The 15,863-nt window shown below is 35.1% G+C and overlaps 2 protein-coding genes across 4 annotated transcripts; both read right to left on the bottom strand.

Moving 5' to 3' along the window:
- On the bottom strand, positions 1 to 1,451 carry LOC135717736 (free fatty acid receptor 2). The gene has a single exon (XM_065239915.2). It carries the CDS (start codon positions 1,420 to 1,422, stop codon positions 454 to 456), a length of 969 nt encoding a protein of 322 aa, XP_065095987.1. The 5' UTR covers positions 1,423 to 1,451; the 3' UTR covers positions 1 to 453.
- A 2,954-nt stretch (positions 1,452 to 4,405) lies between these two features.
- On the bottom strand, positions 4,406 to 15,088 carry LOC135789219 (free fatty acid receptor 2). 3 transcript variants are annotated; one of them, XM_065298947.2, is made up of 3 exons: positions 15,022 to 15,088; positions 10,245 to 10,324; positions 4,406 to 6,734 (listed from the first exon to the last, which is right to left on the bottom strand). In XM_065298947.2, exon 3 carries the CDS (start codon positions 6,722 to 6,724, stop codon positions 5,744 to 5,746), a length of 981 nt encoding a protein of 326 aa, XP_065155019.1. In that variant the 5' UTR covers positions 6,725 to 6,734; positions 10,245 to 10,324; positions 15,022 to 15,088; the 3' UTR covers positions 4,406 to 5,743. The 3 variants fall into 3 exon arrangements, with proteins under 3 accessions (XP_065155019.1, XP_065155017.1, XP_065155018.1); XM_065298945.2 differs by having other exon boundaries at positions 15,018 to 15,083; XM_065298946.2 differs by lacking the exon at positions 15,022 to 15,088 and having other exon boundaries at positions 10,245 to 10,378.
- Positions 15,089 to 15,863: the final 775 nt, after the last annotated feature.

The raw sequence follows: 15,863 nt of genomic DNA, 5'->3' as shown, positions 1-15,863 counted from the left end.
ATTAAAATCCTCAGATGTGAACAGCTTTGAAATATTAATGTGACACTTTTAAATGATGCTGCTGCTCGTAGTATTGGTGAATGTGGCTCCTTCATCTGTAAGCTGTACAAACTGTCGCTCAATAATCAATGTCTTCATTCTCCTTTCTGTTTGTATTGAGGTAAGTGAGTAATGGCTACAAGTTTGTTATTTAGTCTCTGTCTGCAATGAGCTCCGACTGTGGTTTTATTTCTCGCTGTATAAACACTCGGCACAAAACCTAATAAAGGGAAGTTTATGCCCTGTTTGCAGACACACAATTCAGTCTCTTTATGTACACACGAGTTTCGCCGCAGTGTTTTTCTTCTCCTAAGATAATACTCTCCACGTGAAGCAGTTCCTGCTCGCAAGTCTTTCCAGGAAGTATAAAAATGTTTATTGGTGATAAAATGCAAAAATACAAACAGTCGGTTGTCATATGGCGTTGACCTCCTGAGGTCTCGGCAGGCCGCTTTTTTCAGTTTCGATAGGTTTCTTCTTAGAACCCCAGTGGACGTGCGGACACCAGCATCTCTTCCAGACGCTTCCCAGCGCTTTCCGCACAGCCGCAGACGTGAAGTAAAAGATAAGCGGGTCCAAACAGGCGTTAAACGTGCTGAACAGCAGAGCTTTGTCTCTCCAGGTCGGGCTCGAATTTGTTACAAAGCCGATGACGTGAGAGACATTGTAGGGTCCGAAACAGAGAGCGAACACCAACAGCGTACCCAACGCCAAACCGATGGCCCGCAACTTTCTACGCCGCCCGATGTTAGGCAGCCGTGAGAGGATGCGAATGAAGTTTACATAGCAGAAGCTGCAGATGATGAAGGGGATGCAAAAGAGAACCACACACAACTCCAGGCGTACGGGCAGGAGGATCTGCAGCTGAGCGTCCGTGAATCCCTCGTAACAGATGTTCCTGGGAGCCGACTCCGTCCCGGGCGGGTTGTAGTAGGGCATGATGTAGACGATGCTTAGGTGGAGCACTGAAAACAACCATATGAAGATACTGGCAAACACGGCGTAGAGGGGTCGTCTTCTCATCGAGTGCTGGAGGGGGAAAGCCACGCCGAGGTAACGCTCAACGCTCACCGCGGTCAAGAAGAAGGTGCTGTTATAGATGGTCATGTAGAAGATAAAGCCCGACATCGGACATAGAAAGTAAGGCATGTTCCAGATCATGTTATCCACCACCTGCTGCATCCTAAAGGGCAAGACGATGAGGAAGAGCAAGTCTGAGATCGTGAGGTTGAGGAGGAGGATGTCGATGGGGGTCGGCTTCCTCCACACCTTACGGCCGAACGTATAGAAGGCCAAAATGTTGGCTGGGAAACCAGTGATGAAGGTGATGATGTAGATGGATAGACACAGATAAAAATCACACTCTTGCTTGCTTGTTTGCATGTTTCACACAGGGAGAGAGAGAATGGACGTCCTTTAATCACGCGAGATCTGCAAATCACAATAACAAAGTGATTTGATATATATAATGTTGATACTCAGTTCATGTCACTGATGCAATGAAAGAAATCATCCAACCTCTGCAACTAAATATCCTCCTTATTTTTTTTATTAATTCATGAATTGTAAATGTGTAGCATGAGTCAGCATCAATCCTGAAAATCCAAAACAAGTCAGCAAATACTGTGCATGCCTGATGGTGACATACAGTACAGTAATGTTACTTTTAATACTGGAAGTAAAAGTAAAAACTTCTGTCAAACAGGAATTCTCCACATTCACAAAACCAAAAAATGTTACGCAAGCATCAAAATGCGAGACTCGTGCAATAAGGGAAATTACCAGCGAGTACTTTCAACAGTTAGCTGAGTTTAAAATGCTGATAAAGAGGAAAACTCACCATGACCCAAGGCAGGTCTTCAGCTGAGCTTCTGTATCGATCCTCTGTTTTCAAAAGTTATTATAAAGTCTGTCTGCCACTTCCGCACCGAATGTTTGCTTTCCATTATTAATTCTGAGCAGTGATAAGATGAAGTGAATGGATGAGGTGTAGATCCGACCCTCTGGTCTCCAAATCAAACACCTGACAGTGATGTTAAGATGCTGTGTGTGCATGTGAGCAGGAGAAATATTGTTTGGAAATATATAGTCTGGACTTTGAACTCCGGCAGGATCTGTGGGAGATGTGTTTAGAGATGATGGGTGTGTGCTTATGAAAAAATAGAGACAGGAAGTGCAATGAATCAGTTTAGTCTCTACTCCATATTTAGACTCAGGATTAAAGCTAAAGTCATTTAAATCAGACTGCATTTACAATCTCAGATGGAAAACCCAGTCTTTGAATGTGGAATTCCCAAATAAGGAAGTTCAGGATTTCAGGTGTTTCACAATCGCATGAACTTTATTACATCACGCATAGCAATGTGGTGTTTCACCCTGTAAAGTTTGATAGTCAAGCTAGGTTTGTATCTCACTTCGTCGCTCATTCATCCTGAGTATTTGGAGCAGAATTAAAAGTGACTTGAGTAAATCTGGACTGGAGCTGTCACATAAATAAAACTGTAATTATTTTCTAAATTAAACTTTTAGTTACATGAAAGTTAAATGAATACTGTTTATTTTTATGGTCACAAATCAATGTGAACATTATAAAAGATCAGACAGTGTTGCTTCCACATAGGTTAACAAGATCATTTGAGTTTGAACAAAATTCTTTACCAAATAACAGAAATTTTTTAAACTCACATTTTTGTTATTAACGTTTCACTCAAATGGTTTAGCTTATCATTTGTAATGAGAAAGGCATTTATCTTACAGTAACATTCAGACTGACCTCACAAGAATTTGTATGTAATTTACGAGTTAGCTAATTTGTACAAGTGAATCATATAAAAACATACAATCATAAAACATTAACGAAACCACACCCCTAACTTTGCCCCAACCCAACATGATCTCACAGAAAGTCATGTTATGGTCACCAAAATTTGTATTAATTTATTTGTGTCCATGGTACAAAATTCAGTTTTTTTCTGCCTTTAGCACGAATGTCTTTTTCGTGTCATGCGCATACATTTCTATACGTTTTTCATGTCCGTGGCACGACTTTCTTTTTCATGTCATTTTATGTATTGTTTTGTCATTTTTTCCCCTATTTTTAAATCATTGTCGCCAGGGGCGTCATGCACCCATTATTTTAAGGGGGCACAGTGTGCACAGCTCACAGAAATTTCAAACAAAATATATTATAGAGCTTTCAGTCTTTTCCATTGCACCTACATTTCTAACAATCTTCATGCAAAAACCTCCAAAATAAAAGTGTTGACTAAAGTTTATATCAAATATTATTCAATCGGAATAATGACATATATTGGCATCATATTTACATCTGAAATGGCATGTTTTGTTTATTTACATTTTGTTTAATGACTTGTTTAATTGTGTCATTAATGATTGTCGCTTGGGGTTGGGGTTAGATTTGGGGTTTGGGTTAGGATGTACTTTTATGTATTGGTTTCTACATGTTTTCTACTTCCGTTTTTAAAATTATTCTGGCCTGAAGTTGGGGTTAGAGTTGGGGTTTGGGTTAGGATGTCTAAAAATGTAACAGAAAGTGATCCTAACCCCAACCCCAAGCGACAATGGTAAGAAAATAGGAAAAAACAATACATAAAATGACACGAAAAAGAAAGTTGTGCAACAGACACAAAAAACTATTTATATAAATTAATAACACAAAAAAGACATTCGTGCTCAATGCACAAAAAAGCTGAATTTCGTGCCATGGACATTAATAAATTTATCAAATTTTGCATTGACTATAACACCACTTTCTGTGAGATCAGTCTGCCCTAACCCTAATGTCAAAGGGACAAAAGGAAATAGTACAAAAATGTATAAATGTGGTCGTACGTATTAATACAAATTAGCCAACTAATAAATTACATATGAATTCTCATGAGATCAGGCTGAATATAAAATACATATGAGATACCATTGTTACATCTCATGTACTTTTTCATTTTCACTTATTTCCTTTATACGCATTTCAAATTATTTCAATTTAATTTGCCACTCAAAATAGGATTTTTGTAATGAATAAATTCTTTAGGTATCTATATTGTTCAATATCTTTTACTCTGTATAATATTGGTTCACTATGCTCCAATACATTGTTTTTAGTAAAAGCATGACTTACGTACTAAGGTGAAATAATGATTATTTATTTGTGTAAACTAAACAGCAGCAGCAGCAGCATGTCTCAATAAAATTTGGTTGAGGGCCATATTTACTAGCATTTCCTCAGTTTAACCATTTGACTTTGTATGTTATGTTTTAAATAAAAAATATGGATTTATGAGATTTGTAAATTGCATTCAGATTTGATTTACATTTTTCACAGTGCCCCAACTTTTCTGAAAAATGGGGTTTGTACATTTGTGCACTTTATGGTTTATTATACTGTGTGAGCAGTACATAGGGAATGTGAATGGAAATATGTGAAGAATTACAATTTCAGAAAACATATTGGAGTTTTTTTTAAAGCACACATTAATTGATCACTTTTCTTTTGAACATGTCAATTTAGATTATCTAAGTTGAAGAGAACTGATGACAACGACTGCAATCATTGAGATTTTAATATCAAACGTTTACTGTACATAAATGCTGTTATAATGAATATGAAAATAAAATGTATATATTTACATGTAAAACAAACACAATTAATTATAATGACTGTTAATTTCTTTAAAAATATATACATTTAAATGTTAAATCCCAAGTAAAAATGATAGATTTGCAATTATTGAAGACACATAAAAGGAAAAAAACATAAAAATATTTAAAACATTTAGTGCAAAATATTTAAATCATGGCAGAAATACTTCACATTCAATGTGAAAAGGACATACTGTAGTTTATGAGGAAAAAAGATTGGAAGTACACGGCCTGCGTGTTTTACCATTTACTCGACGAACCACATTCACCAAAAATATCATGTGACAAAAACATAAGCAAAAACAATGCCTTACAAAATAATAATAATAATAGAAAATGTAATACTATAATGAATACTTGAAGTTTATACCTTAGATAAATCAGTAAATTATTGTAAAGCCTTACAGATAAAACAAACAAATTAAAGCTTAAACCACCTGCTTCTTTGCTGATAACCACAGATCACTACCAAACACTTCACAGAAAATATGTTTGGAAAAGTAAACTGAGTTATAAATATTAATGTATCATTTAAAAAAATAATAACAAACATTCAGAAACACTCCAGAACGGAAGTGGCACGGATCCGGCCCCGAGTCATCTGCTGGCTGGGATTGTCTCAGAGAACTAATATGAGTACCTTTTGAATCAAGTATCAATATATCGGACATCGTATGATGTCTGCTTTATACAGGACAAACACTTTACCAGAAAGGTCATAGTCCTATATAGCTATAGTCCACTTGCTAAATCAGATCTGAATTATAAAACCACAGTGATTTAAGAAGACAAAAACGGCTGACATTTTGTGTTATATTATATAAAAATTTTAAACATAGAATTTGCAGACCCATTTATTCACTATAATAATAATAATACAGGCTTAATATCATCCAAATTAGCTGTGGTCGTGAATTGCATTCAGCATCAGCATCCAAAAGAAATCCTTTGAAGCATTTAACAGTGTATTAACCCTCCTCTTCACATTCAGGCCAGTTAATGCAAACATTACGCAAAAATCCCAAAATGTATTTGACTTGTGATGTTATGGAGAGCTGTCAGTAGAGCTCTGAGTTCTCTCATCTGTATTCACACAGTTCAGTATGGGGCAGTAGAGAGGCGAATGGCAGCAGGGTAACAGTCGCCTCATCAGCTCTCGCAAAATTTTCTTAAACGTCCCTCTGAGTGCCGAAGAAGAGAAGTAGAATATGAACGGGTCGAGACACGCGTTAAACGTGCTGGTGAGCAAAGCTTGCACTCGCCACTCTGGGCTGTAACCGCCCACAAACCCCACCACATGAGATACATTGTAAGGCAGGAAACAGATAATGAAGACCACCAGCGTTCCCAAAGCCATCCCGATGGCTCTCATCCTCTTCTTGGCATTGATGTTGGGTAGATTGGAGAGGATGTGGATGAACTTGATGTAGCAGAAGCTGCAGATGAGAAACGGCGCGCAGAAGAGCACGATGAAAAGCTCCAGACGAACCGGCAGGAGGATTTTCAGCTGTTCCTTGCTGAATTCCTCGTAGCACGTGTTCCTCTTGGATGGGTCGGTGATGTTCGGGTTTGAATGATGGTGGTACTGCATGATGTAGACGATACTGCAGTGCGCAAAGGAAAACATCCAGAAAAAAACAACGGCTATCACTGCATTTCTGGGATGGCGTTTTAACTTGTATTTTATGGGGAAGGCCACACCAAGGTAGCGCTCGACGCTGATGGCCGTCAGATGAAAGGTGCTGTTGTAGATGGTGGAGTAGAAGACGAAACCCGTCAACGGACAGAGAAAGTACGGCAGCGTCCACTTCATGTTTGCTGCTTCGACCATGCGAAACGGCAGAAAGAAGAGGAAGATCAGGTCTGAAATAGTTAAACTGAGCAGGAAGATATCCATAGGGGTGGACCTCTGGCGAATCTTTTGGAAGAAGGTGTAAAAAGCCAGGAGGTTGGCAGGAAGACCTGTGATGAGGGTGAATCCATAAACTCCTAACACCAGGTTACTGAGAGTCACTGTCCACGCCATTTCTACCACCCTGGAATAGAAACAACAATGAATGCATAAATAATTAAGGAAATAATTACAAGTCAAGCCAGTGTATGGTAACCCACTCCAAAAATATATAAAAACACAAAATACTCATATCAACACTTACAAACTCTTCAAATTCATCAATAGGCTACAAAATTAAACTAAATGTGTTTGCTTACAGCTGCTGAGATGAGAGCCACTACACAATTGTGAGTCGGTTTCTGATGGCCCTTCAGTAAGACAAACACATGCTTTTCAACTTTTCAATGAGTATGAATCAAGAGTCCTGTTGGGATTCGTGTGAGTGTAAAACGACTCTCCATTAATCTCTCTTGTTATATTATCACATTTCATCATCAGATGTGTGCATATCTATCTCTGGGGTTATCAGTTTTAGACAGTGAGAGATTCCTCCTGATGATCAGGGAGTCGGACATTTAAATTTTTTTCAATCGCAAAATCCTTCCAGTTCACTGGAACATTCGTTCCCTAAAAATTCCCACAATGCAGCGCAAAAACCAGTGAGCATTGATGGTCCCCATGTTCCTTAAAGCAGTGGTTCTCAAACTTTTTCAGCGTGCGGCCTCCTTTGTGTACGGTGCATTCCTTCGGGGCCCCCGAAAGAAAAATTATGACAAAAAAAAAACAGTTCTAACATTTAACAGTTTAATTAAACAAAACATATTATATTATACAAAGAAATGTTGTTGGTTAGTAGCCTTATTTTTATAGGTTTAATTACACAGAATTCATGATAAATTAATGTGTTTTGTAAAATGTCATAAAACTGGTGGCCCCCAGGCACCATCTCACGGCCCCCAGTTTGAGAACCACTGCCTTAAAGGATTAGTCAATTTTCTTAAAAAAAAATCCAGATAATTTACTCACCACCATGTCATCCAAAATGTTGATGTCTTTCTTTGTTCAGTTGAGAAGAAATTATGTTTTTTTGAGGAAAACATTCCAGGATTTTTCTCATTTTAATGGACTTTAATGGACCCCAACACTTAACACTTAACTCAACACTTAACAGTTTTTTTTCAATGGAGTTTCAAAGTACTCTAAACGATACCAAACAAGGCACAAGAGTCTTATCTAGTGAACTATTGACATTTTTGGCAAGAAAATCAAAAATATGCACTTTTAAACCACAACTTCTTATCTATCACATAATACGTCATCATGTCAAGAGGTCACGGTTGACGTATGCGAAACTACGCCCCAGTGTTTACAAGTGTGGAAAAAGAGGAGCGTTCTGATGTTGTTGTATGTGGAATGATACTAATTTATGTCTTTGTGTCAGTTTATTGTTTAAAATGGTCCGCAAATGTGCGTTTCATATGTGAATTATGCAATTACGTGAGGTCGCGCTGGCGTATCAAAGGACCGGAGATAGACAAGAAGTTGAGGTTTAAAACTGCATATTTTTATTTTTTCTTGTCAAAAATGACAATCGTTTCGCTAGATAAGACCCTTATGCCTCGTTTGGGATAATTTAGAGTCCTTTAAACTCTGTTGAAAGGAACTGTTAAGTGTTGGGGTCCATTAAAGTCCATTAAAATTAGAAAAATCATGGAATGTTTTCCTAAAAAAACATAATTTCTTCTCGACTGAACAAAGGAAGACATCAACATTTTGGATGACATTCCGGTGATTAAATTATCTGGATTTTTATTTTATTTTTTTAAGAGAATTGACTAATCCTTTAAAGGAAATCACATGACCTTTTCTGAAGCTCTCTGACTAAAAATCGCACAACCCAAATCAATAAACTTCATGAAATGTGAAAGAACTCTTATTAAGTTTTATAGAGCACCTATTTCATTGCTTAAAAACGTTATTTTGTGTATTTGGTATAATACAATGTGTTTGCATGGTTTATGGTTAAAAAACACACATTATTTTCCACATAACGTACATTTTTGTGGCTCCAGATTTTCCTGTTAATCTGTGATTGGCCTGAATACCGCTGCCGTCAGCCGGAAATGTGACGCTCCTTATCATGTTTGAAAGATTCGGATGCTAACAGAAGTCACCAATCCCAGGAAGTTAAATGTTGCCTACAATCCATGTGTTTGTTGTAGTCCAAGAAAATAGATTTACGTTGGAGACGATAACTCGCATCGTTTACTTTTTGTATCTTCTGCATATCGTTAACATGAACTAATACACACTTACACATCAAAGTAAATTTAAAAACGTGAATCGGACAATAGGTGCTCTTTAATAAACACACACATCGCTAGACAGGAAGGGTCCACAATTAAATTAATATTTAAATGTAATATTCCTCCAGATTTATGCACAGATATGTACAAGAATAATTAAAGTGTTTTTCACAATATACTAAGTGTTTTAAATTTTAAAAAAGTCAGAGATATGTTGGTTTTATCGGTTGTTGATGAATAACAGCTGTGGATTATCACATCACATGAAAATAAATGAACGGTGTCCCAGTGTGAAGTGAGCTACCAGTAGCTGAACCTGCATACGCGATAAACTGATTCACGAGCTAGTGAGCGGACTGAAACACAACCTCGATCTCTTTTGACAACCAAAGGTCGACTGCAGTATTTTCACTTCCTGACACATAGCGCAAGCAATGATTAAAATAGAGTGACATATACAGTACAAAAAGCAAGGATTTGCAAGAGAACAGGATTGAATACGTTTTTAAATGAAAAAGATTTTTATTTTCAGTAAATATTTAAAAAAAATATTTTTTGTTTTGTTTTGTGGCACCTTAGTATTTTCCACTTTTCAAACCTCCCTAACATAAACATTTTCATAATTCAGATTAGATGCAAATTGGTCCCTGCTTATTCCCTCAATAATAAAACACTGGCAATAACATTCAATAAATTATTGTTTTAAAGGAACAAGTCATGCTTTAATTGCCTTTAAACAATCACAACTACTGCAAACAAGCGTTATGGCAATATAAATCTATTTTGGGGAAGTAGATTATTAATTAATAACAATAACATGACAGTTCAACACACAAGACTTATTAAAGCAAACAACCGTAGTAACATACAATATAAAGCTAGTATGTTTTACACATGTGCAGTGTGTGTAGATGAAAGGTCGAATTATAAATAAAACAGCAAAGAAAATACATGATGGACACTATCGAGATAAGCAACAGTGTTGTTAAGAAATAAGTCAAATAAGCTTTATTGTATTCACATAACATAAAACTTATTTATCATATTTATTCAAACATACAATGGTCCATACAATTTATTAAAATGTACAATGGACTGGGGCTGTGCCTGTATCCTTTCTAAAAGTTTACCTTTGAACCTAAAGAGTTCACATAAGTACCTCATAGGTATATATTGGTACCGAATGTATACATATCTGTACCTAAATGTCAGCTATAGGGACCTTTCAGTATACTTTGTCATTTTCAATAACCAATGATAACCTTTATAAATGCTAAACAATATAAATTGAATTTTACAGTTACAAAGTGAACTTCAAGAAATTAAAGAAGTTGAACTTTTCCTACCTTAGTAATTCAGTGTCACAGATCACTCTCGCTCTCAAACGTTGCTTGTGCTTCTTATAAAGGGTCTCATTGTGACATACCTACAGTGACATAACAGGAAAGAAGCAACATTTGCTTCCTGTTTTTTTTCCAAATAATACAATACAATATTATATTAAAACATACATTGCATAATTATGGTATAAAAACAAAATTCCATCTAGTAAAATGAGATAATTTCGGGTTGTTTATAACATTTGGAGCATAATATCTTTTAATGCAATGACCTTTGAGACAAAGTAATATCAGTCCAGAGTTCAGATCTCCTCCACTGTACATATAAACTAATCTGAACATACAGTAGCTCTAAAAGACAACATGATTTAAATAAAATAGCATTTTATTTAAACAGTGGTGGATTAAAAAAAATGAAGTGATCCATTAGTCATCACATTCCTTTAACGTAAGCATTTTTTTTACTAAAAAAAATGTATAATTTACAGGAACTCATGATTTAAAAATAAACTCGTTGAATGACCTGTACAGCCAATATGACTCAATATAAATTATTTATAGTGTGTGTTTCAAATTTATCTATATAATAGATCAGATCAAAGACAGAATCTCTAAAGTTGTGCAGTTTGACTACGCACTTTGTGCAACAGTCACTGATGACATCACAGAGGGTTCTGCTAAGTGATTGGACACTCAACACTCAGTCTTGCACACTTCTTCTAATGCAAGTTTAAGATTATGCAATATTGTACACTACACTCCAATGCAACGTTTCACATTTACATATTGTCTTAAAATAAAAAGAAATAAAAAGATTTCCTATAAAAAACAATTTACCTTTAAATAACTTGAATATCATGCAAGACACAATTTCCTTTTCATTTTGAGGTAAATTATTGTGTTCACAGATGTCTTATTTGTATGTCTGTTAACAGAAGCAGCTCATGTCAGACCCCTGATGAGGGTGAAGGTGCGATGATGTTAAAGGTGACATGTCATGATGACACAATGAAACCTTTCCTGCTATTTAATCAGAGTCAGTGCCAATCAGCTCCGCCCCCACTGACATTTTAGCTGATAAAATCTCTCCCGCATCCTGAAAGATGAATCAATGTGATAATTACAGTGCTCTGTTCTGTATCTCAACCTGTTATTACCCAGAAATCAGCTGTGCCAATGAGAGCTCTGAATGAATGGGGAAATGTTTATTAAAGCAGATCTGACTGGCGTTTGCTTGCATGCACGCTGCTAAGACTATTGATTCTTTCAAAGATTTTGCATCAGCAATCCTTAAATCCAAAATAGCATTGCACAAAATCAGTCGTGCATTGAAAAAGGCTCTAACGCCAACAATCGTAGCATCATATACCGTAGGTAAAGCATTGCATGTCGGCCATATCTTGTCTATAGGATATAAAAACCATGGAGGGGGGACATGGAGGTTGCTAAGCAACCATTCACTGGCACTGTAGCAACATCCACCACCCACAGCATCCTACAAATTACTTTACATTGCTGTTAAATAACTTGGTGAGGTGTTCAGTGATATAAATGTATGGCTTAAATGCACTGTAATTCACTATAGATAAAAGTGTCTGCCAAATGCATGAATGTAATCTGTTTTTATTTGTGCTGATGCTGTAAACAATTTCTGCAAGTATGGACAACTCGAAGGTCTCGTGAACTTTCACATTATTCTGGCTCCATCTTGTGGCCTTGCATATCTGTTTCATGCAGACTGGATATGAGAAATATACATCGTTTTAGAAATATGCAATCGAGACTCTGGTTGAAAATCTGTTTGTGTATGGTGTGCTGTGTTTGGTTAACGGATTTGATCAAAACAGTTCTTTATCCTCATATTTGTGGTGGATCACATTTTGAGAATCTTAAAAAATCTTTTGGTGTGTACCCAGCATAAAGTTTAAATCCAAAAAGTTAAATTTACTTAAAAAATTGGAGGAAAGTTGTTGCCCAAGTAAATGTCTAGTAATTCCAATATAATTGTTTAAACTTATAATTATAATTTGTAATTTGCATATCAGTTAGTTGGCCCAACATCTCCACTTAGTTATCTGGGTTCAAAGGTTTTATATTTTTAATTAATTTATAATTACATTACTCTTAGTGTTATAAATTGTATTATAACAGAAAATTCAAAGCTTTCTTGACATGCATTGTCATTACTGTGGAGCAAACTACCATAAACAACATAAATACAACAAATTTACAACAAAACAACATAAAAATAATAGCTTAAACCTTTATGGCATTTCATTAACAAATATTTATGTAGTTAAAGTTCTTATCAGTTCTTATTTTGTGACTTAAGGATTTTCAGGATCCTTTTTGCCTGAATATTTTGATAATATTTTTAATAATTTAATTATTAAAAATATTATCAAAATATTCAGGCAAAAAGGATTATGGGTATTCAATGAATTTGATATGCTTTAAAGTTAAATGAAGTGAGATTTTTAAGTATGTCCAAAACTCAAAAAATTAAGTGATGTTTACGTAAGGAATAATTCGCAGGCTGTTGAATTATCAGAAAATAATGCACACCCAAGTGGTAATGTGGCATGACGCCAAGCACTTAATGCACTGCGGGTGTGCATTATTTTCGAGTCAATTATTCCGCTTATACCACGGTCACCACAAACTTTGCTCTTGTGTTTATTTTTAAGACATTTTAAAGGTTAGGCGTGCGGTTTACAGAATAATCATCAACATCTATGGAACATTTCTCAGCCAATCAGAATGAAACATTCAACAGTCCAGTGGTTTAAGAAAAGATGATATCTGGGTTAACAGTAGAGCTTGTTCAGTAGTTTCTATTGTATTTTAAATTAACATGTTTAGCTGATGAAACATCTTTTACAACTATACCTCACAAACTTGTTTTCATTCCCATAAATTTCAACATGATTAAAGTCTGTACAGTAGGTACTTAATATACAACCCATGACTGTCTGATCAGTGCATGATGCTATGCAGTTCATTAAAGCTACAGTATATATCTTAATAAGTATGTGTGTTTCTATGGTGTTTGTGTTGCTAACACAGCACTTTACCAATTGACCAGGAACACTGCATGATACAGCAACTTATCATTCTTTGAAATTGTGAGATGTTGACAGCAAAATACAGGATATGCTTTCTATAAAAAGCATTGCAGCACAGGATGTAAGGCATGGGTGAGATGTCAAGAATAACTAGGGTTGCAAAGGAGTGAAAATGATGCCTTGGCTGATTTATTTGTAAGTAGAACTTTAATTGATTCTTTCACTGAGTAACAAACAAACATAATAAACATTATAATAGTTATTATAATAGTGCTAGCTTATATTAAGATATTATCATGAATGCATGCAAAGATGGTCATTTTGACATTATTTTGTGTGCAGGATTTAAGAAATGATCTGTGCATGTTATGGATGAATGCAAGTACATGCAGGGGGTGTGGCTTCAATGGTCCTTCAATAAGTGACTGAGGAACGTGCAAGGTAGAAATTCAACTGAAATTGCATTCAAACTTGTTGTTTTAAACAAAACTACATTCCCTGTTATATTCCTATTAATTTCCATTTCCAGCCTTAAAAATTCCCTGATTTTTGCAACGATAAGAATAAGACCTGGCTAGAAATTACTTATAACATCTCATACAAGCATTGTCTGCCTGCAGACTTTCATACACAGAGAGATTTATTTGAATATCACTCTTAACATTTACAATACATACCATGTTTTTATCTGTTATACAAATCTAAAGCTGACTCCATTGACTGACATAACTTCATATAGGCATATATTTCAATGCATATTTAGAAATGATAGTCTTCCGAATAATAACAAGGAAATAATGAATAATACATCCAGTCACAAGTGTGAAACAAATGAAACATCTGTTAAAAAGATAGAGATAGCAAGTGTCACAATACTGAGAATAGATTATGAATCATTAGTTTAGTTTCAGTACACAGCCTGACAAGTTTCTTCTTGTTGTGGATGAGACTCATTTAATAAACAAAAACCTTTCTGACAATAAAAATAATGTATTTGAACAGGACTGACAACTTTTGAGTTCAGCTTGAGATTTACAAGGGAGATAAGGTGCAGTTATAATAATAATAATAATTATTATTATTATTATTATTTACGAGGTTATTTTTAAAGACTAAAATGACCATACAAGAAATAACTAAAGTAACCATTTGCCATCAACAACTTGATAATAATGTGGATTTTTTTTGTGCTATTTCTGTGCTGAATTGTTAGAAAAGTTTGGGGAAAAATGGTTTACAATGCAAATCCAATTAGATTTTAGAAATTAAATTGAAATAAAGCTTTTACTGAGTTTATATTCCTGAGCTCTAAGTTTCTGCTATTTTTTATACCATTTTATAATAATTTTCCAGTGCTCCAAAAGTTCGTAAAATCTAATAAATATCGATCTCTGTATATGTATATATAATGTATATACATATGCAAATTACAGCAGATTTGAAGAGGAGAAAGAGGAGAAGCATAATGGGATGATTTTTGATTGATTGGTGATATAAAGGGACTGTCACACTCAAAACACACCAAACTAAATGAGCACTTTATATTAAACTGAAGCAACAGATAATGTGCCGTATAATTATATTTTGTATATAAATATATGATTGTTTATATATATCAAATAGTTTTTTACTCTTTTATTAATAACTGTCACAGCAAACATCACACAGGCTTGTACTGCTCCCAAACATGCATACGCGGGGTATGAATACTTACTTACTACTTATCTGCAGGAATGGAGTTTTCTGTGGGTATCTGCGTGCAAGAAATCCGGGCAGGTCTGCTCTTCATCCAGACCTTGATGTTTTGTATGATCGACTTTATATGGTATGACATGAGTACAATGGTAAAGGCGGACCCAGAGCCCTGTAGTTTGACCAGCCCACTTTAGTTCATGACTGACTATATGCAAATATTATCATTAAATCATCAGTAACCTATATAAGTCTGTAATAGTGCACTGTTCTCTGCAACTTTGCAATTCATTGTATTTTTCAAATATATCATTTCCAATTCAGAGCAAATACAGTAGGCTAAACAAGTATGATTTTTGCCATAATCTTGCAGCCCTACATTAAGGAATTTTAATATTAATCATTTAAACTTATTTAAAAACTACTGAAAGAGAACAAATGTGTTTGTGTTTTACCCTATATTTCTTTTTTTTTAAGTGGTTGGTCTTGAGATTACCTGTCTGTTTGAAAAAGTTTGGAAACCCCTGATAAACAATACACATGCAAGATTTATCAAGTATACAAGGGAAACAGATGAAAAAATTAGCTCGTCGAAAATAAGATTTTTTTGTTTCATAAAGACTACGGGAGAGCTATTAGTAGGAGGTTTGGCAGCCGATCTGTAGTTAACATATACATCAATAGTACACATTTTACACAGTAGCTTTAGCTCAGTGTTTTTGATATGCTTTAAATAAGGTCATCTATTGTATTTTGCTTGTTATCAGAAATAAACTATGATTCTTTGCCGAAGTTTGGGTACAAAAATATAATCAATAATGCTTCAAGCTGAACAAAATCCTATAAAAGTTTACAGTATAATAAATGT

The sequence above is a fragment of the Paramisgurnus dabryanus genome, chromosome 13 (genome assembly GCF_030506205.2).
Source record: "Paramisgurnus dabryanus chromosome 13, PD_genome_1.1, whole genome shotgun sequence".
Taxonomy (NCBI): domain Eukaryota; kingdom Metazoa; phylum Chordata; class Actinopteri; order Cypriniformes; family Cobitidae; genus Paramisgurnus; species Paramisgurnus dabryanus.
This window is presented reverse-complemented; position numbering and strand designations above follow the sequence as displayed.